This window comes from Loxodonta africana, chromosome 23 (genome assembly GCF_030014295.1).
Source record: "Loxodonta africana isolate mLoxAfr1 chromosome 23, mLoxAfr1.hap2, whole genome shotgun sequence".
Lineage (NCBI taxonomy): Eukaryota > Metazoa > Chordata > Mammalia > Proboscidea > Elephantidae > Loxodonta > Loxodonta africana.
The window spans coordinates 69,323,248-69,344,832 of record NC_087364.1 but is presented as its reverse complement, the minus strand read 5'-3'; the positions used below and the strand labels follow the sequence as shown (position 1 = coordinate 69,344,832).

Sequence of the window (21,585 nt, the reverse complement as noted above, 5' to 3'; positions counted from 1 at the left end):
GGTTGTGAAGTTGATGCGGGCTGAGTTTGGGTCCCATCATCACAGTCGATCTGGAACTCATCAGCTTAAGTATCTAGGTAGTTATGTAGCCCCTGTGAGGGCAAGCTCTTTGCCACTCCAGAAGTTCAAAATAATAGAGTAAATAATCCCAACTCCCAAGTGTAGTAGACTAAGGAACTTCTTGGATGAATAATCAGTTATTAACAATGAATGCTGTGATCTCACCTACCTTTAAGGCTGATTTTGCTACAAGTTTAAGTAAGGGCCAAATATTTAGTCTGTAAGAAGAATTTATAGATTTTCGTCTAGCCAACTAATATACTTATCTCTTATTCTAATTCCTAGATGTAAATAAAATGGTGGTCCCAAGTATGATATTGCTGCATGGATTCCATCTTCTATATGGTTATGAGCAACTTCAACTCCAACTTTTCGAAGCCGTGTGACATACATAAGGCCATCATCTCTTACGGCATCATGTTGGCAGGTAAGGATGTAAGTTAATGGCAAATTTTGTAGCAGGGTATCATTAACCAACAAGGATGATAACCTATCATCCATAAGTCCTGGATGTGAGAAGTCAAATCTTCCAAGAATAGGTTCAGTATAAACTTGGTTCTTTCTGTATTTCTCGGGAAGGAAGATACTCCAGTTGACAAACTTGAACAGATGTCTTGATCCCTGTGGCATATGTTGGTTTGCTTTAAGTGCCCGGAAACACACTTCATCCGTGGTCAAATATAGACATCCAATTTTAAGTGCCATATCCCTTGACAGTAATGGACCATGCTCATTTTCTCGAAAAGATGGTGTGTATAAATCAAGTGTCCGTAGCTGAGGGTAAACTAAAGCCTGTGCCTTAATTTTAATTTTGAATTCTGGATTATTCTTCATCTGAAAAATGAAGTAAGTCATACAAAAGTTTCTAAACGTTGGGAGAGAAAGGTTTACTTCCATCTTTATGAGGTAAATAAAGGCATACAAATTGAAGCAATACCAGAACAGGCTGAATAATGGCCTCACAAAGCCCTGGAACCTACAAATGTTATCTTATTTGGAAAAATGGTCTTTGCAGGTGTGGTTAAGAATCTTGAGATGAGGGGATTATCCTCCATTACCTGAGTGGGCCCTAAATGCAATCACATGTCTCCTTCTAAGAGGGAGGCATGGGAGATTTGACACACACAGAGAGGAGAAGGTGATATGAAGTTAGAGACAGAGGCTGGAGTGACCTTAATGACATGGATGGAGTCAAGCTTTGGGGATCTTCATTTGCCGATGTGGCAAGACTCCAAATGAGAAGAAACTGCTGCAAACATCCATTAATAATTGAAACCTGGAATGAATAAAGTATGAATCTAGGGAATTGGAAATTGTCAAAAATGAAATGAAATGCATAAACATTGATATCCTAGGCATTAGGGAGCTGAAATGGACTGGTATTTGTTGTTTTGAATTGGACAAACATATGGTCTACTAGGCCAGGAATGAAAACATGAAAGGGAATGGTGTTGCATTCATCATCAAAAAGAACATTTTAAGATCTATCCTGAAGTACAACGCTGTCAGTAATAGGATAATACCCACATGCCTACAAGGAAGACCACTTAATACGACTATTATTTGAATTTACACACCAAACACTAAAGCCAAAGATGAAGAAACTGAAGATATTTACCAACTTCTGCAGTCTGAAATTGATCAAACATGTACTCAGGATGCACTGATAATCACTGCTGATCTGAATTTGAAAGTTGGAAACAAAGAAGAAAGATCGGTAGTTGGAAAATATGCCCTTGAGGATAGAAACGGCGCCAGAGATCGCATGATTGAAGTTTGCAAGACCAAGGAATGACTTCTTCATTACAAATACCTTTCCTCACCACAATAAACAGCAACTGTACACGTGGGCCTTGCCAGAGGGAATACGCTGGAATCAAATTGACTACATCTGTGGAAAGAGACAACAGAAAATCTCGATATCATCAGTCAGAGTAAGGCCAGGGGGTGACTGTGGATCAGACCATCAATTACTGATCAAGTTGAAACTGAAGAAAATTAGAATAAGTCCATGAGGGCCAAAGTATAACCTTGAGTATATCCCACCTGAATTTAGAGACCATCTCAAGAATAGATTTGACACCTTGAACACTAATGACCGAAGACCAGACGAGTTGTGGAATGACATCAAGGACATCATACCTGAAGAAAGCAAGAGGCCATTAAAAAGACAGGACAGAAAGAAAAGACCAAAATGGATGTCAGAAGAGACCCTGAAACTTGCTCTTGGATGCCCAGTAGCTAAAGCAAAAGGAAGAAATGATGAAGTAAAAAAGCTCAAGAGAAGATTTCAAAGGGTGGCTCGAAAAGACAAAGTAAAGTATTATAATGACTTGCAAGGCCTGGAGATAGAAAGCCAGAGGGGAAGAACACACTCAGCATTTCTCAAGCTGAAAGAACTGAAGAAAAAATTCAAGTCTCGAGTTGTAATACTGAAGGCTTCTACAGGCAAAATATTAAACAATGCAGGAAACATCAAAAGAAGATGGAAGGAATACACAGAACACTATACCAAAAAGAACTGGTCAACGTTCAACCATTTTAGGAGGTAACACATGATCAGGAACCGATGGTACTGAAGGAAGAAGTCTAAGCTGCACTGAAGGCATTGGTGAAAAACAAGTCTCCGGGATTTGACAGAATATCAATTGAGATGTTTCAACAATCGGATGCAGTGCTGGAAGTGCTAACTTGTCTATGCCAAGAAATTTGAAAGACAGCTACCTGGTCAACCAACTGGAAGAGATCCATATTTATGCCTATTCCCAAGAAAGGTGATCCAACCAAATGCAGGTATTATCAAACAATATCATTAACATCACACATAAGCAAAATTTTGCAGAAGATCATTCAAAGGCAGCTGCACAGTATATCGACAGGGAACTGCCAGAACAAGCAGGATTTAGAAGAGGACTTGGAATCAGGGATATCGTTGCTGATGTCAGATGGATCTTGGCTGAAAGCAGAGAATATCAGAAAGATGTTTAAAAAAAAAAAAAAGATGTTTACTTGTGTTTTATTGACTATGCTAAGGCATTCAACTGTGTGGACCATAACAAATTATGGATTACATTGCAAAGAATGGGAATTCCAGAATACTTAATTTTGCACATGGACCAAGAGGCAGTTCTTCAAAGTACAAGGGGATACTGCACGATTTAAAGTCAGGAAAGGTGTGCATCAGGGCTGTATCATTTCACCATGCCTATTCAATCTGTATGCTGAGCAAATAATCCAAGAAGCTGGATTTATGAAGAAAAATGGGACATCAGGATTGTAGGAAAACTCATTAACAACCTGTGTTATGCAGATGAGGCAACTTTGCTTGCTGAAAGTGAAGAGGACTTGAAGCACCTTCTGATGAAGATCAAATACCACAGCCTTTACTATGGATTACACCTCAACATAAAGAAAGCAAAAATCCTCACAACTGGATCAATAAGCAACATCACAATGAATGGAGAAAAGATTGAAGTTGTCAAGGATTTCATTTTACTTTTATCCACAATCAACAAGCATGCAAGCAGCAGTCAAGAAATCAAAACATGAGTTGCATTGGGCAAATCGGCTGCAAAAGACCTTTTCACTCTGAAGACTGAGATGCTCCTGACCCAAGCCATGGTGTTTTCAATCGCCTCATATGCATGCGAAAGCTGGACAATGAGTAAGGAAGACAGAAGAAGAATTGATGCCTTTGAATTGTGGTGTTGGCAGGGAATATTGAATGTACCGTGGACTGCCACATGAATGAGCAAATCTGTCTTGGAAGAAGTACAAGCAGAATACTCCTTAGAAGCAAGGATGGCAAGACTAAATCTCACATACTTTGGACATGTTATCAGGAGGGATGGTCCCTGGAGAAGGACATCATACTTGGTAAAGTAGAGGGTCAGTGAAAAAGAGGAAGACCCTCAACAAGATGGATTGGCAAAGTGACTGCAACAATGGGCACAAACATAGTAACAATTGTGAAGACGGCACAGGACTGGGCAGTGTTTTGTTCTGTTGTGCTATGAATCGGAATCTACTTGACGGCACCTAATAATAACAATGAGCATGCGAACAATTGCCTTAGCTCCATTTTTGTCTGAAGAGGCATATGTGAAGTCTGATGTGGTGTGGCAGATGAAAAAATATGATAAATATCAAATTAAAAGAATAAGAACAATGATTTGGGGACAACAATTCTACAAGATATTAAAGCACATTTAAAAACACAATGTGAATAACACAGATATTAGAGCCTTAATAATTTCAGAAGTAGAACAGATCATATAGAGAAGAAATACGTACATGATATTCAAAAATAACTCTATCAAATTCCTAAAAATTAAAGCTTTTTTTATTCTTAAATGTAATAGAAGAAATTTTTTTAAAAGACAAGATTGATACGGGTGAGGGGTGAGCTTCTTGGCTCAAGCAGACACATAAGACTACGTGGGCAGCTCCTGTTGGAGGCAAGATGAGAAGCCAGAGGGGGACAGTAGCTGGTTGAACGGACACGGGGAATACAGGGAGGAGAGGAAGAGTGTGTTGCCTCATTAGGGAGAGAGCAGTTAGGAGTACATAGAGAGGTGTATATAAGTTTTTGTATGAGAGACTGACTTGATTTGTAAACTTTTACTTAAAGCACAATAAAAAATAATAATAATGAAAAAACATTTAAAAAAAAAAAAAAAAGACAAGGCTTTACCAGTCATTAGTTTGAAATTTTCTAAATGTAAACAAACAAAACACTTCCTGCTCTGGAGATTAGCTAATCAAGCTTCTCATCCTATTGAGCCTTTGTGTGATGATGATGCCATGAAACAGAACAATAAGATAATGCACAAAAGTTTGCCCTGTTGATGAGCTTTGTATGGGTGGTTATATTAAGATTTTCTGTTATTAATTTAGCCAGAATTGTATTACTTGTTAATGAGAAAGGAAGTTATCTTTAAATATGGAAGCACTCATTGAGAGAGCGTTAATGAACAGTATTGGCTCTGTTGAAATCACCTTCAAAATACTAAAAAAAAAAAAAAAAGTTTATTTTAAAATTATTATATGGAGAACTTCTGCCCATAGACCTAGGAATTACTGAACATAGAATCTATCTCCACACCCCACAGTCTTCACTGCTTTGTTCTTTGGAAAGTTCTTCTAGACATCATCTGTCTTATTCTCTGTGTTGAAAGTCCATCTCCTGAACTCCCTCTCCACTTCTCCCTTTGTTGCTGCTGAAGGTTTTCCCAGGTGCAGACAGGGAAGGTTTTAATCCATGACCAAAACCCAACTTGCCCATCTGCTTGAAGACACATAAGCCCTCAAGTCTTAGAACCAAGGGGGGAGCTCTGAGATCATGAAAGACTTAGGGGGGAGGGACAGGATTTAGGACTTACTGTCCTCCTCTTAAAAGCTAAATCAAATGCCAAAAAGTCACCACGGTGAATGACTTTTTAAATTCTGTTTTATTTTATTTTTACTGAAAGGTGGAATCAGAATTGCAAACTAACTTTTAAGAAGACCACATCTAATTGACATGTAGAGGTCAGCACGCTCATTAAAAATGGTACCCGAACAGAGGAGGCGGAGCCAAGATGGCGGACTAGGCAGACGCTACCTCGGATCCCTCTTACAACAAAGACACAGAAAAACAAGTGAATCGATCACATACATAACAATCTACGAACCCTGAACAACAAACACAGATTTAGAGATGGAGAACGAACTAATATGGGGAAGCAGCAATTGTTTCCAGAGCCTGGAGCCAGTGTACCAGTCAGGTACGGCACAGGCACAGAGAGTGGTTCCAACCCCCTGAACTAACCCCGGGAGGGGGACCAGCCGGTTCCATGGGCAGCGTGGGACGCAGCTGGTAGGAGAAGTCCCTGGGAGGCAGTGACTGGTCTTGGAGCAGAAAGAGCAGCGTCCGAGCCGGGGAACCGTCGCGCAGGGATTTGGACTGGACGCAGGTACGGCATAAACACGGAGAGTTGCTCCACCCCCCTGAACTAACCCCGGGAAGGGGACCAGCCGGGTCGCGCCGGCGGCGTGGGACGCAGCCGGTAGGAGAGGTCCCTGGGAGGCAGCGGCTGGTATTGGAGCGGGGAGAACAGCGTCCCAGCCAGGACACTTGGTCACGGCACAAGCACGGGGACCTGCTCCACCCATCTGAACTAACCCCGGGAGGAGGCCCAACTGGTTCTCGGGGGCCGCAAGGCCACGCGGCTGGAGGGACGAGAAGTCCCCAGGAGGCAGCGACTGATTTTGGAGTCGAGAGTGCACTGTCCCAGTAGGGGAGCCTTGACGCTGGGCGTGGGGCTGGAAGCAGAGGATCTGACCGTGACTCCAGCGGGCCAGACCCCCCGGGGGCAATCTCCACATAGCCAGCACACATAGGCGACGCACCCGCGGGAATCTCAGATATAATAGTCATTCCAAGCAAGACAAGCAACTCTGGCTATATTCTGAGGTGCTACTCTCCTATCTCTCTGTTCCCTCCCCCACCCTCCCCAGGCGGCTTCATTAACATCTGAATAGCCTGAGCCAGAGGGAGAACTCTGATAGGGATCTGACTGCATTTTTTTTTTAGCGGATTTTCTGGAAAAACTAGTTTCCCAGTGATGGCTCGGAGACAGCAGTCCATATCAAACCACATAAAGAAGCAGACCATGACAGCTTCTCCAACCCCCCAAACAAAAGAATCAAAATCTTTCCCAAATGAAGATATAATCTTGGAATTATCAGATACAGAATATAAAAAACTAATTTACAGAATGCTTAATGATATCACAAATGAAATTAGGATAAATGCAGAAAAAGCCAAGGAACACACTGATAAAACTGTTGAAGAACTCAAAAAGATTATTCAAGAACATACTGGAAAAATTAATAAATTGCAAGAATCCATAGAGAGACAACATGTAGAAATCCAAAAGATTAACAATAAAATTAAAGAATTAGACAACGCACTAGGAAGTCAGAGGAGCAGACTCGAGCAATTAGAATGCAGACTGGGACATCTGGAGGACCAGGGAATCAACACCAACATAGCTGAAAAAAAATCAGATAAAAGAATTTAAAAAAATGAAGAAACCCTAAGAATTATGTGGGACTCTATCAAGAAGGACAACCTGCGGGTGATTGGAGTCCCAGAACAGGGAGGGGGGACAGAAAACACAGAGAAAATAGTCGAAGAACTCCTGACAGAAAACTTCCCTGACATCATGAAAGACGAAAGGATATCTATCCAAGATGCTCATCGAACCCCATTTAAGATTGATACAAAAAGAAAAACACCAAGACATATTATCATCAAACTCACCAAAACCAAAGATACACAGAAAATTTTAAAAGCAGCCAGGGAGAAAAGAAAGGTTTCCTTCAAGGGAGAATCAGTAAGAATATGTTCTGACTACTCAGCAGAAACCATGCAGGCAAGAAGGGAATGGGACGACATATACAGAACACTGAAGGAGAAAAACTGCCAGCCAAGGATCATATATCCAGCAAAACTCTCTCTGAAATATGAAGGCGAAATTAAGATATTTACAGACAAACTCAAGTTTAGAGAATTTGCAAAAACCAAACCAAAGCTACAAGAAATACTAAAGGATATTGTTTGGTCAGAGAACCAATAATATCAGATATCAGCACAACACAAGGTCACAAAACAGAACGTCCTGATATCAACTCAAATAGGGAAATCACAAAAACAAATTAAGATTAATTAAAAAAGAAAATACACATAACAGGGAATCATGGAAGTCAATAGGTAAAAGATCACAATAATCAAAAAGGGACTAAATACAGGAGGCATTAAACGGCCGTATGAAGAGTGATACAAGGCGATATAGAACAATACAAGTTAGGTTTTTACTTAGAAAAATAGGGGTAAATAATAAGGTAACCACAAAAAGGTATAACAACTCTATAACTCAAGATAAAAACCAAGAAAAACGTAACGACTCAACTAACATAAAGTCAAGCACTATGAAAATGAGGATCTCACAATTTACTAAGAAAAACGCCTCAGCACAAAAAAGTATGTGGAAAAATGAAATTGTCAACAACACACATAAAAAGGCATCAAAATGACAGCACTAAAAACTTATTTATCTATAATTACCCTGAATGTAAATGGACTAAATGCACCAATAAAGAGACAGAGAGTCACAGACTGGATAAAGAAACACGATCCATCTATATGCTGCCTACAAGAGACACACCTTAGACTTAGAGACACAAACAAACTAAAACTCAAAGGATGGAAAAAAGTATATCAAGCAAACAATAAGCAAAAAAGAAGAGGAGTAGCAATATTAATTTCTGACAAAATAGACTTTAGACTTAAATCCACCACAAAGGATAAAGAAGGACACTATATAATGATAAAAGGGACAATTGATCAGGAAGACATAACCATATTAAATATTTATGCACCCAATGACAGGGCTGCAAGATACATAAATCAAATTTTAACAGAATTGAAAAGCAAGATAGATACCTCCACAATTATAGTAGGAGACTTCAACACACCACTTTCGGAGAAGGACAGGACATCCAGTAAGAAGCTCAATAGAGACACGGAAGACCTACTTACAACAATCAACCAACTTGACCTCATTGACTTATACAGAACTCTCCACCCAACTGCTGCAAAGTATACTTTTTTTTCTAGCGCACATGGAACATTCTCTAGAATAGACCACATATTAGGTCATAAAACAAACCTTTGCAGAGTCCAAAACATTGAAATATTACAAAGCATCTTCTCAGACCACAAGGCAATAAAACTAGAGATCAATAACAGAAAAACTAGGGAAAAGAAATCAAATACTTGGAAAATGAACAACACCCTCCTGAAAAAAGACTGGGTTATAGAAGACATTAAGGAGGGAATAAGGAAATTCATAGAAAGCAATGAGAATGAAAATACTTCCTATCAAAACCTCTGGGACACAGCAAAAGCAGTGCTCAGAGGCCAATTTATATCAATAAATGCACACATACAAAAAGAAGAAAGAGCCAAAATCAGAGAACTGTCCCTACAACTTGAACAAATAGAAACTGAGCAACAAAAGAATCCATCAGGCACCAGAAGAAAACAAATAATAAAAATTAGAGCTGAACTAAATGAATTAGAGAACAGAAAAACAATTGAAAGAATTAACAAAGCCAAAAGCTGGTTCTTTGAAAAAATTAACAAAATTGATAAAACATTGGCTAGACTGACTAAAGAAATACAAGAAAGGAAACAAATAACCCGAATAAGAAATGAGAAGGACCACATCACAACAGAACCAAATGAAATTAAAAGAATCATTTCAGATTATTATGAAAAATTGTACTCTAATAAATTTGCAAACCTAGAAGAAATGGATGAATTCCTGGAAAAACACTACCTACCTAAACTAACACATTCAGAAGTAGAACAACTAAATAAACCCATAACAAAAAAAGAGATTGAAACGGTAATCAAAAAACTCCCAACAAAAAAAGCCCTGGCCCGGACGGCTTCACTGCAGAGTTCTACCAAACTTGCAGAGAAGAGTTAACACCACTACTACTAAAGGTATTCCAAAGCATAGAAAATGACGGAATACTACCCAACTCATTCTATGAAGCCACCATCTCCCTGATACCAAAACCAGGTAAAGACATTACAAAAAAAGAAAATTATAGACCTATATCCCTCATGAACATTGATGCAAAAATCCTCAACAAAATTCTAGCCAATAGAATCCAACAACACATCAAAAAAATAATTCACCCTGATCAAGTGGGATTTATACCAGGTATGCAAGGCTGGTTTAATATCAGAAAAACCATTAATGTAATCCATCACATAAATAAAACAAAAGACAAAAACCACATGATCTTATCAATTGATGTAGAAAAGGCATTTGACAAAGTCCAACACCCATTCATGATAAAAACTCTTACCAAAATAGGAATTGAAGGAAAATTCCTCAACATAATAAAGGGCATCTATGCAAAGCCAACAGCCAATATCACTCTAAATGGAGAGAACCTGAAAGCATTTCCCTTGAGAACGGGAACCAGACAAGGATGCCCTTTATTACCGCTCTTATTCAACATCGTGTTGGAAGTCTTAGCCAGGGCAATTAGGCTAGACAAAGAAATAAAAGGTATCCGGATTGGCAAGGAAGAAGTAAAGTTATCACTATTTGCAGATGACATGATTATATACACAGAAAACCCTAAGGAATCCTCCAGAAAACTACCGAAACTAATAGAAGAGTTTGGCAGAGTCTCAGGTTATAAAATAAACATACAAAAATCACTTGGATTCCTCTACATCAACAAAAAGAACACCGAAGAGGAAATAGCCAAATCAATACCATTCACAGTAGCCCCCAAGAAGATAAGATACTTAGGAATAAATCTTACCAAGGATGTAAAAGACCTATACAAAGAAAACTACAAAGCTCTACTACAAGAAATTCAAAAGGACATGCTTAAGTGGAAAAACATACCCTGCTCATGGATAGGAAGACTTAACATAGTAAAAATGTCTATTCTACCAAAAGCCATCTATACATTTAACTCACTTCCGATCCAAATTCCAATGTCATATTTTAAGGGGATAGAGAAACAAATCACCAATTTCATATGGAAGGGAAAGAAGCCCCGGATAAGCAAAGCACTACTGAAAAAGAAGAAGAAAGTGGGAGGCCTCACCTTACCTGACTTCAGAACCTATTATACAGCCACAGTAGTCAAAACAGCCTGGTATTGGTACAACAACAGACACATAGACCAATGGAACAGAATTGAGAACCCAGACATAGATCCATCCACGTATGAGCAGCTGATATTTGACAAAGGACCAGTGTCAATTAACTGGGGAAAAGATAGCCTTTTTAACAAACGGTGCTGGCATAACTGGATATCCCTTTGCAAAAAAATGAAACAGGACCCATACCTCACACCATGCACAAAAACTAACTCCAAGTGGATCAAAGACCTAAACATAAAGACTAAAACGATAAAGATCATAGAAGAAAAAATTGGGACAACCCTAGGAGCCCTAATACAAGGTATAAACAGAATACAAAACATAACCAAAAATGATGAAGAGAAACCCGATAACTGGGAGCTCCTAAAAATCAAACACCTATGCTCATCTAAAGACTTCATCAAAAGACCACCTACAGACTGGGAAAGAATTTTCAGCTATGACATCTCCGACCAGTGCCTGATCTCTAAAATCTACATGATTCTGTCAAAACTCAACCACAAAAAGACAAACAACCCAATCAAGAAGTGGGCAAAGGATATGAACACACATTTCACTAAAGAAGATATTCAGGCAGCCAACAGATACATGAGAAAATGCTCTCGATCATTAGCCATTAGAGAAATGCAAATTAAAACTACGATGAGATTCCATCTCACACCAGCAAGGCTGGCATTAATCCAAAAAACACAAAATAATAAATGTTGGAGAGGCTGCGGAGAGATTGGAACTCTCATACACTGCTGGTGGGAATGTAAAATGGTACAACCACTTTGGAAATCTATCTGGCGTTATCTTAAACAGTTAGAAATAGAACTACCATACAACCCAGAAATCCCACTCCTAGGAATATACCCTAGAGATACAAGAGCCTTCATACAAACAGATACATGCACACCCATGTTTATTGCAGCTCTGTTTACAATAGCAAAAAGTTGGAAGCAACCACGGTGTCCATCAACGGATGAATGGGTAATTAAATTGTGGTATATTCACACAATGGAATACTACGCATCAATAAAGAACAGTGACGAATCTCTGAAACATTTCATAACATGGATGAACCTGGAAGGCATTATGCTGAGCGAAATGAGTCAGAGGCAAAAGGACAAATATTGTATAAGACCACTATTATAAGATCTTGAGAAATAGTAAACCTGAGAAGAACACATACTTTTGTGGTTACGAGGTGGGGAGGGAGGGAGGGTGGGAGAGGGTTTTTTATTGATTAATCAGTAGATAAGAACTGCTTTAGGTGAAGGGAAAGACAACACTCAATACATGGGAGGTCAGCTCAATTGGACTGGACCAAAAGCAAAGAAGTTTCCGGGATAAAATGAATGTTTCAAAGGTCAGCGGAGCAAGTGCGGGGGTCTGGGGAACACGGTTTGCGGGGACTTCTAAGTCAATTGGCAAAATAATTCTATTATGAAATCATTCTGCATCCCACTTTGAAATGTGGCGTCTGGGGTCTTAAATGCTAACAAGCGGCCATCTAAGATGCAGCAATTGGTCTCAACCCACCTGGAGCAAAGGAAAATGAAGAACACCACGGCCACACGACAACTAAGAGCCCAAGAGACAGAAAGGGCCGCATGAACCAGAGACCTACATCATCCTGAGACCAGAAGAACTAGTTGGTGCCCGGCCACAATCGATGACTGCCCTGACGGGGAGCACAGCAGAGGACCCCTGAGGGAGCAGGAGATCAGTGGGATACAGACCCCAAATTCTCATAAAAAGACCAAACTTAATGATCTGACTGAGACTGGAGGAATCCCGGCGGCCATGGTCCCCAGACCTTCTGTTGACACAGGACAGGAACCATCCCCGAAGACAACTCATCAGAAATGAAAGGGACTGGTCAGCGGGTGGGAGAGAGATGCTGATGAAGAGTGAGCTAATTATATCAGGTGGACACTTGAGATTGTGTTGGCAACTCTTGTCTGGAGGGGGGATGGGAGGATAGAGAGAGAGAGAAGTCGGCAAAATTGTCACGAAAGGAGAGACTGAAAGGGCTGACTCAAGAGGGGGAGAGCAAGTGGGAGTAGGGAGTGAGATGTATGTAAACTTATATGTGACAGACTGATTGGATTTGTAAACGTTCACTTGAAGCTTAATAAAAGTTATTTAAAAAAAAAAAAAATGGTACCCACCTGCTTCTGCTAATTTCCTTGTATGGAAACAGCGGTTTGGGAGTTGGAAATTATGTAATGGACTGAATCTAGTTCGCAAATGTATTAACTATTTGGAAAGTTAATATTTAACTGCACACAGCAAGGATTTTAACATGAGACCAATTTTACCTTCTGTTACCATAATGATTCTTCCATACGAGCATGATACTTGGCCCACATGTTATGTGATGGCATTCTGCATGGTACATAAAAGGGATTACAATACTCTCAAATGCTTGGCAGATTATAAAATACCTAAAGATAACAACGACAGCTGTCATATTAAATGGTAATTTTGAAACATAGAGAACTGTTTCTTAAAATTGGCAGGATAAGTAAGAGCTTTTTTTTAGCATTATAGCTCCAATGCCCACAGAGCAACATTTATCTAAAGGTAAAATTATGCAAAAATGACTGAAGGTTTGTTTTCCTCCCTTTTCACATATTAAAATATAAGAGCAATAAAAATATTGTAACTAAAATAATTCGGTTGTGTTAGAATTATTATAAGTGTGTGTACCGTAAACATATGCAAAACATAAAACATACCAGTTGAATCACTCTTGTTGCAAATGAAGCCCCACAACTGTCTCCTGAAACACAGATTCGGGTGGGATCCACTCCATATTTTGTGAGAATTTTATCTTGTAAAAAGAACTTAACTGCAGCAAAGACGTCTTCCAGAGCAACAGGGAATTGATATTTAGGAGCTAGTCGATAACGTAAAAGAAAGAAAAAAAAGCAACAAAATATTTATGATTAAATATTGCTCATATACGGCCAGGTATTTCTCATTTTAACCGTCAAATCTATCGAACAAAATCGGGGCAGGGTTTACTGCTCATACCAGTCAAACCTTGATTTGCTCAAAAATGAAAAGTAAATTCTGATATAATGATGTTTAAATCTTGGGTCTATGAGGAAATGGGAGACATTGTCTAGTCAATGCATAAAATTGTGTGTAAAAGTTTCATCTAAACAGAAATTAGTAGTGGAAATTTCCGACGTCGTTCCTCAGATTCTAGATGAAACCAGTGACACGAAAATTTTCAGAACAATTGTTGGGAGGGCACAAGGGATTTTACAAGCAGCAAATTGGAGAACCAATAATTTGTAGATGATACATTAGAAATTCATTTATGCCAAAATTCTACAAAATCGTATGTTTCACTTTGTGTCATTGGCACTACCTGAAAACTTGATTCAAATTATAACTGAAATATAAACAACATTTGATAAAGTAAAGAAGCTTGCCTAATTGTTTTAATTTGTAGGGAAAATTATTATAGCATATTTCAGTGTGTACAACCATGTTACAAATATACATGCGTGTGTATAGAGAGAGAGAGAGCCCTGGTGCACAGTGGTTAAGAGCTTGGCTACTAACCAAAATGTTGGCAGTTTGAATCCCCCAGCTACCCCTTGGAAACACTATGGGGTTTTTATATATAAAGCCTTCTTTTTTTTTTTTCTAATATAGGAATGCACCTCAATTGGGTTGTCTTTTTTTAATCTATAGTAGTAATCTCAATGTCTATTAGAATTGGTGAATTTTTCATATATCAATACTAAACATTAAATGTTGACCACAGGGCCCTTGCAATTTGTCATACTGCAATCTATATCTAAAATATCTGAAATATAGTGTGATTTAAACAAGGTAACATATCAAAAACGTAACTGATACTAAAACATTATTTAGTGCAAAAATCAACACATATAGTAAGTGATTAAAGCAAAAAAAAAAAAAAAAACCTGCTGCCGTCAAGTCGATTCCGATTTACAGTGACCCTACAGGACAGAGTAGAACTGCCCCATAGAGTTTCCGAGGAGCACCTGGTGGATTTGAACTGCTGACCTTTTGCTTAGTAGCCATAGCACTTAACCTATATGCCACCAAGGTTTCCAAGTAAGTGACAGAACTCTCAAATAGAACACGTAACAAGCCAGTACTATCCTAGTCACTATTACTGCTTTAGAGCAACCAGAAGAACTCATCGTGTCTTCAGAGATACTTCTGATTTATAATAACTGGGATGTTCTCCATTTCTTTTTATAGTTTTACCTAATATACTGTATCATTTCAGCCATACTTTTAAAATGGTGATATATGCGTGTACCTGATTTAAAAGTAAGTGATAACCCATTGCCATCAAGTTGATTCTGACTCATAGTGACCCTATAGGACAGAGTAGAACTGTCGCATATAGGGTTTCCAAGGAGCAGCTGGTGGATTCAAACTGCCGACCTTTTGGTTAGCTGCCAAACGCTTAACCACTGTGCCACCAGAGCCGAAAAAGTAAGTGATAGAACCCTTAACTCAGGTACATGCATATATCACCACTTTTAAAAAAGTATGGTTGAAATGATATAGTATACTAGGCAAAACTATAAAATGAAAGGGAGAACATCACAGTTATTATAAAGTAGAAGTGTCTGTGAAGATATAATGAGTTCTTTTGGTTGCTCTAAAGCAGTAATCATGACTAGGATAGCACTGGTTCGTTTCGTGTTCTATTTGACCTCCCTAGGCTCTAATTTAGTCAAGAAATTCCACTATGTCCTCTTTTCAGTATTGGGCTAGAAGTCTGTAAGTATATTCCTGCACTGTGGAATTGATAGCACTGGTTTTTTTATTGGAAACCCTGGTGGCATAGTGGTTAAGTTCCACGGCTGCAAACCAAAGGGTCGGCAGTTCAAATCCACCAGGCACTCCTTGGAAACTCTAGGGGCAGTTCTACTCTGTCCTATAGGGCCTCTATGAGTCGGAGTTGACTTGACGGCACTGCGTTTGGTTTGTTTTGGATGGAAAAAAAAAACTCTACCCTGAGGATGATAGCTTAGGAAGTACAGAGTACATTTATGTAGTTCCACATCATACTGGATATGTACTAGTTTTGCTGATATATTCTTGGAAACTTAGGCAAATATCAATAGCATCTGAGATCTCTCATTTTGAGAGTGACTTAAAATTTTTAGACGCCTCCAACATTTGCTACCGGATGTTCCTACAACCAAGAATATATCTATATCTAACTAATCTTTTCTTTTTTTTTTAATTACCAGTTCAAACAAAACTCAACATCCCAAATGCGTAATAGGTAACTAAGTTCCCTCTAAGTACGTTACCTGGGGATTAAGTTAGGTCCTTCCAGGCCTCAAATTTATGTCCCTAGAGATTATCACAGCTGCGTTGCCAAACATGCTCACTCCAAGTGCCTCTCAGAAGTCTCTATTATGTCAGAGATTAAAGAGAAACTGGGCCCCTTTGAGGAATTATGGGCATTATAATGTCAATAAAAAACATCATAATACATCAAAAATTGCTAAGATCCCAATCTTTTTTGAGGCTTGGATGACTTAATTTGGAAACTAAACCTCTAAGTCATGAGAGTAAGAATCACAGTATTAAAAAATAATAATAATAGTTCTCTTACTCCACTCCCACAACAACAGCATCAAGTTTGTTTGCCGTCCATCTGTTCAGCATGTCATAGGATGTGAGCTCTGGAATGAAAGAAATAAATATAAAGGTGTACGCTACAAATAAACAGAATGGAAAACCACCCACACCTGTGAAATGTGGTAGACCTATGGATTGTGATTCACTGGTGTTAAATAAGGATCTATATTCCCAACCTCTCTTACCACTGAAGGAGCTTCCATAAGAGTAACAAGAACTGCCGAATCCTCTATCTACTAAATCATTCCTAACCAAAGTCAAAGACGTGACTTCTCTGATTGGTGACAATGGGAGAAGCTCAGCATGTCCTGTTGACCTCTTCATTTTCCACCAGAACATTCCTTCCAGGTTCACTGTATGGTGTACTTCAGAGGGCACTGTTCACCAAGGATAGCCCTGATGTGTCATGTTCTGCTCTGCATACAGCTGGTATCAAACGGAGCAGGCCTTTTTTTGTGCAGTACTGGTAGTAACTATGACTAAGTGTCCTTAATTCAAAGATGATCCATTATCAAAAGCTCAGGACACATTCTTCAAAGATTTGTTAGTAATAAGCACAATATTTAGACCTTTGCCTGAGTGAATCCTGTTATATCTCAACTGTTGCAGAACTAAAGAGAGGAAGAAACTAAGTGTACGTATTGACTCTCTAAACCTGCAACACTCATTACCATGGCTTCCCAAAAGTTCCATCTGCTTAGAATACACAAGAACTCTGGAATTGAGATGAGCATTATGAATTTCATGTATTCAGAGGTTCAACCGTAGTACTTTTTTTTGTAAACTACTGGTCAATATCATTGTCCTAATCAATGATAGGGATAGTAATCTAACAGTCAGAAATACTTCTGTGTGTAATGAAAACAAAATGAGTTTTCTGCTAACTGAAGTCTCATACAATAATTACCTGTAAAAATTAATATTTAACACATTAATATTTAACATTTAATAATATTAATATTTAATAGACACATAAAATAAGAAGTGAAAATTTAGGTTTTTATCTAAATCAGGGTACAGGATAATAACGCCATTCTAGTACCTGAAATAGAAATTAATTATTGATCAAATCTAATTACTGGATATTTTTAAATGGTGGATAGATAAGCTTCATGCAAAATTTTGTGATAATATTCCCATTGGAAATCTATGCTAAAATTCCTCTCAGTCATTCATTATTTATTCATGCATTAAAAAGACGTTAATTGTACAATCATTATGTAGAAGTCACTCTGCTAGATACCAGGGATTCAAAGATAAAGGATGCAGTGATGGCCATCAAGTGGAGAATGTCAATTCAGGAAAAATATATTCAAAGACAAACAGTTATGAGAATGCATGGACAACTCAGGAAAATAAATGTAACTAAGCACAGTTTAAACAAAAAACTGACAGGGGAGAAGGGGTATAAAGTGAGACAATTTGGGTATAGGTAAGTTATCATAACTTAGATGCTTCGCTAAGGGTTTCTTTTTTAAGAAATGGATGGATGTTACTAAAGAATTCCATAAGAAGTTATATGGTCCTGTTTGCGTATATAATGGGAAAATCAGAAAGAGTGTGAAATAGAAGAGGAAACGGTGAATAAAGAGTAGAAACACTATAAAGGAATCTAAATCATAACTAATGATGGGCTAAACGACTGTAGTGTGGACAGAAAAGAGGCTATTTTGGAAGCAGGACATACAGAATTGATTACGAAATATAGACGCTAAGGGACAATAAGTAAGTGACAGTTGTGGTCATTTACCGAAAGAATACAAGCTGAAAAGCCTTTTCCTGGCTTGGTTTTTGTTGCTTTTGTTGTTTGTTTGCTTTTCTCTCTCTCTCTCTAAAACTCTTTGAAGGTAGAGATGGTAAATTCTGTATTGTTATGTTAAGCTTGAATTATCTTCAGTTCATCCAGGTGGTAGCCTTATTAGCAGTTGCATATATTAATGGAAACTCAGGAATATTACTAGAGTTGGAGATATAGAGCTGGACGACAGCATCCTCGGGGTGATGTAGGGTTGGAGAGGATACGGGTCTAGATAAAAGAGCATGTAGGTTCACAACCTAAAGAAAGGAATACCGAGGAACATAAACATTTATAAAATGCAAAGACAGAAAAACCTGTGTTCGTGAGTGGGCTTGTATTTGTTTTGTTTTAAAGGGGGAGATACAAAAGAAAGGAAGGGGTAAGGCCTAAAGAAGTCAAAGGGAAATTTGTTGTATAGAAACCAAGGGAGCAGAAGGGAGAGGTCATCCTCTAGTGCAGCAAATTTTATGCCCTGAAGAATTAATTAAAGAGGAGGGAAAATAGTCTACAGTTTAAAGAAATTAGTCAGAGAAAGGAAGAATATTGATGATAGACCATTAAGTACAAAGAGGGATGTTGAACCAAGAAAGGTTAATATTGAAGAGATTGTGTGTCTTTAGGAGTCATAGAGAGGACAAGTTTGAAGGTAGAAGAATGTAAGAGAAATACTGATAAAACCAACTAGTGAAATAGAAGAAAATGTGATCTCGAGTAAATAAGAAAGGAACATAGACCTTAAGACTGATACACAGTCCTATTTTATGTTTTCATTTTGTTAAAATCATGCATTGAATTCTAACCCTCAACATTATAAGTATGATTGCTTCACAGTCTACAATTTCAACATGTGTGTGCTACTTGGAAATTACAAATAGCATCACTTCTGATTCAACATTGAAAGCATCTTTTCATCTTCAGTTTTTCTGAACCTAAAGTCAGGTCCTTCAGTAATTATAAACTTAAGTTTCACATTTACTCCTTAAACTTCACATTCTACACTGCCAATTAACAAAAGCTTGTTTAGTACTAAAGTTTTTTTTTTTTTTCAAAATGAAAATCTCATTTAATTTTTTTTATTTTGTTTGCCAGATGTGTATCGAGAAATACATATGAACCTTGCTTGATAGAGTCTACTCTCTCCCCGCCAAGATACATACACATACGCACAAACATAAACCCAGACCCAGTGCTGCCGAGCTGATTCGGACTCATAGCGACCCTACAGGACAGAGTAGAACTGCCCCATAGAGTTTCCGAGGAGCGCCTAGCGGATTCGAACTGCTGGCCCTTTGGTTAGCTGCTGTAGCACTTAACCACTATGCCACCAGGGTACAAACGTCTGCCAATAATAAATATATATTTGAATAAGAATATATACAATGTAACATATATGATCCACTTACTATAACTTCCCAAAGCAAAGTTTCCACCATGAACAAAAATTACAGCTCGTCTCGGGCTTTCTGACTCCCCCTTTGGGAAGTACAAACGTACTGGAATATCACTAAAGGTTGTATCAGTCACTGTGATGTTTTCATCTGAAATTGGTTGTGTGTAGTCCAGTTCCAGTAACATGGAAAACAATTCTTCATATCTCATAAGACCTATATTTTCAAATAACGTAGCCTGTCAAAACAAGATTTAAAATATTGAACATTTTGATTTGTAATAACAAAAAATCAAAAAGAATAAATAATATAAGTTTATAGGTTTTATTGTACATCCTAAAAGACACATTATTGTTGCTTCTAGAGAAATCTCATATGTAGTTTTTAGAATAAAGGAAATCTCCTTTAAAGTCATCAATTTACTGGCAGCTTGTTTCATGTCTGGCCTAGTTATCTCTGAAATGTAAACTTTTATCTGACATGTTATGTGAGAAATAACAGGTTTATACCACTTTTTATATACATGTTTCCAATACTTTGATATTATTCCATTAGTCATTCAATTTAATTCAAGAATTTAAAAATCATCTGGTTATCACATTACTAGTAGCCTGAATATCCATTTTTTTCAACGACAAATAAGTTCTTTTTCTTTTCCTTAAAAAGACATGAAGAAATAATAACTTTGTCATTTTATCCCATTGAATTAAAGTTCTCTTTAGTATTTCTGGAAACCCTGGTGGTGTAGTGGTTAAGTACTACGGCTGCTAACCAAGAGGTTGGTGGTTCAAATCTGCCAGGCACTCCTTGGAAATTATATGGGGCAGTTCTACTCTGTCCTGTAGGGTCGCTATGAGTCAGAATCAACTCGACGGCAGTGGGTTTGGTTTTGGTTTAGTATTTCTGTCAAGCTTTCTAACAGCTTTGTAACACGTCACTGAATAGCTCATGCAAAAGGTAACCAGAAACACCGTGTGGACAATAGAATGGTACTGCACATTTATTGAGGGCACTGATGCTCAAAGAGTCCAAGTTGTTGACCAAAGTTGGGCAGCTAGTAAGTGTCAAAGCAAGATCTAAGCCCCGTTTTTCTCAGCCAGTGTTTTATACGCTCCTCTCCATATAAATGCCTTCAGTGCACCTTGGACTTTTTCCTTCAGTACCATTGGTTCTTGATCATATGCTACCTCCTGAAATGATTGAATATCAACCAGTTCTTCTTCTTACAGTGACTATTCCTTCCACCTTCTTTTGATGCTTCTTGTATCATTATTTTGCCCTTGTTGTTGTTGTTCTTAGGTGCTGTCCAGTAGATTCCGACTCATAGCAACCTTGTATTTGCCCATAGTATTTTACCCATAGACTCCTTCAATATTGCAGCTCGAACTTGAATTTTTATTTCAGTTCTTTCAGCTTGAAAATGCAGTGTGTTCTTCCCTTTTGGTTTTGTAACTCCAGGTCCTTGCACATGTCATTATTACACTTTGCCTTCTTGAGCCGCCCTTTGAAATCTTCTGTTCAGCTCTTTTACTTTGTCATTTCTTCCTTTCACTTTAGCTACATGACATTCAAGAGCAAGTTTCAGAGTCTCTTCTGACACCCATTTTGGTCTTTTCTTTCTTTCCTGTCTTTTTAATGACCTCTTGCTTTCTTCATGTATGACGTCATTGATGTCATTCCACAACTCCTCTGGTCTTCAGTCATTAGTGTTCAATGGATCAAATCTATTCTTGATATGGTCTCTAAATTCAGGTGGGATATATCAAGGTTGTACTTTGGCTCTCATGGACTTGTTCTAATTTTTTTCAGCTTCAACTTGAACTTGCATATGAGCAATTGATGGTCACCATATTTATTCAGTCTGAATGCTGAGCAAATAATCCGAGAAGCTGGACTTTATGAGGAAGAACAGGGCATCAGGATTGAAGGAAGACTCATTAACAACCTGTGTTATG

At 38.2% G+C, this 21,585-nt stretch overlaps 1 protein-coding gene across 1 annotated transcript in view; it reads right to left on the bottom strand.

Moving 5' to 3' along the window:
* Positions 1-291: 291 nt before the first annotated feature.
* The window catches only part of LOC100671395 (arylacetamide deacetylase-like 2), a 41,831-nt gene continuing 20,537 nt past the window's right edge, over positions 292-21,585 (bottom strand). The window contains exons 3-6 of the mRNA XM_064275386.1: positions 19,646-19,868; positions 16,419-16,488; positions 13,531-13,702; positions 292-894 (exon numbers count right to left, since the gene is read on the bottom strand). Of these exons, the coding sequence (XP_064131456.1) occupies positions 292-894; positions 13,531-13,702; positions 16,419-16,488; positions 19,646-19,868 (1,068 nt within the window). The remainder of the gene's footprint in view (positions 895-13,530; positions 13,703-16,418; positions 16,489-19,645; positions 19,869-21,585) is intronic.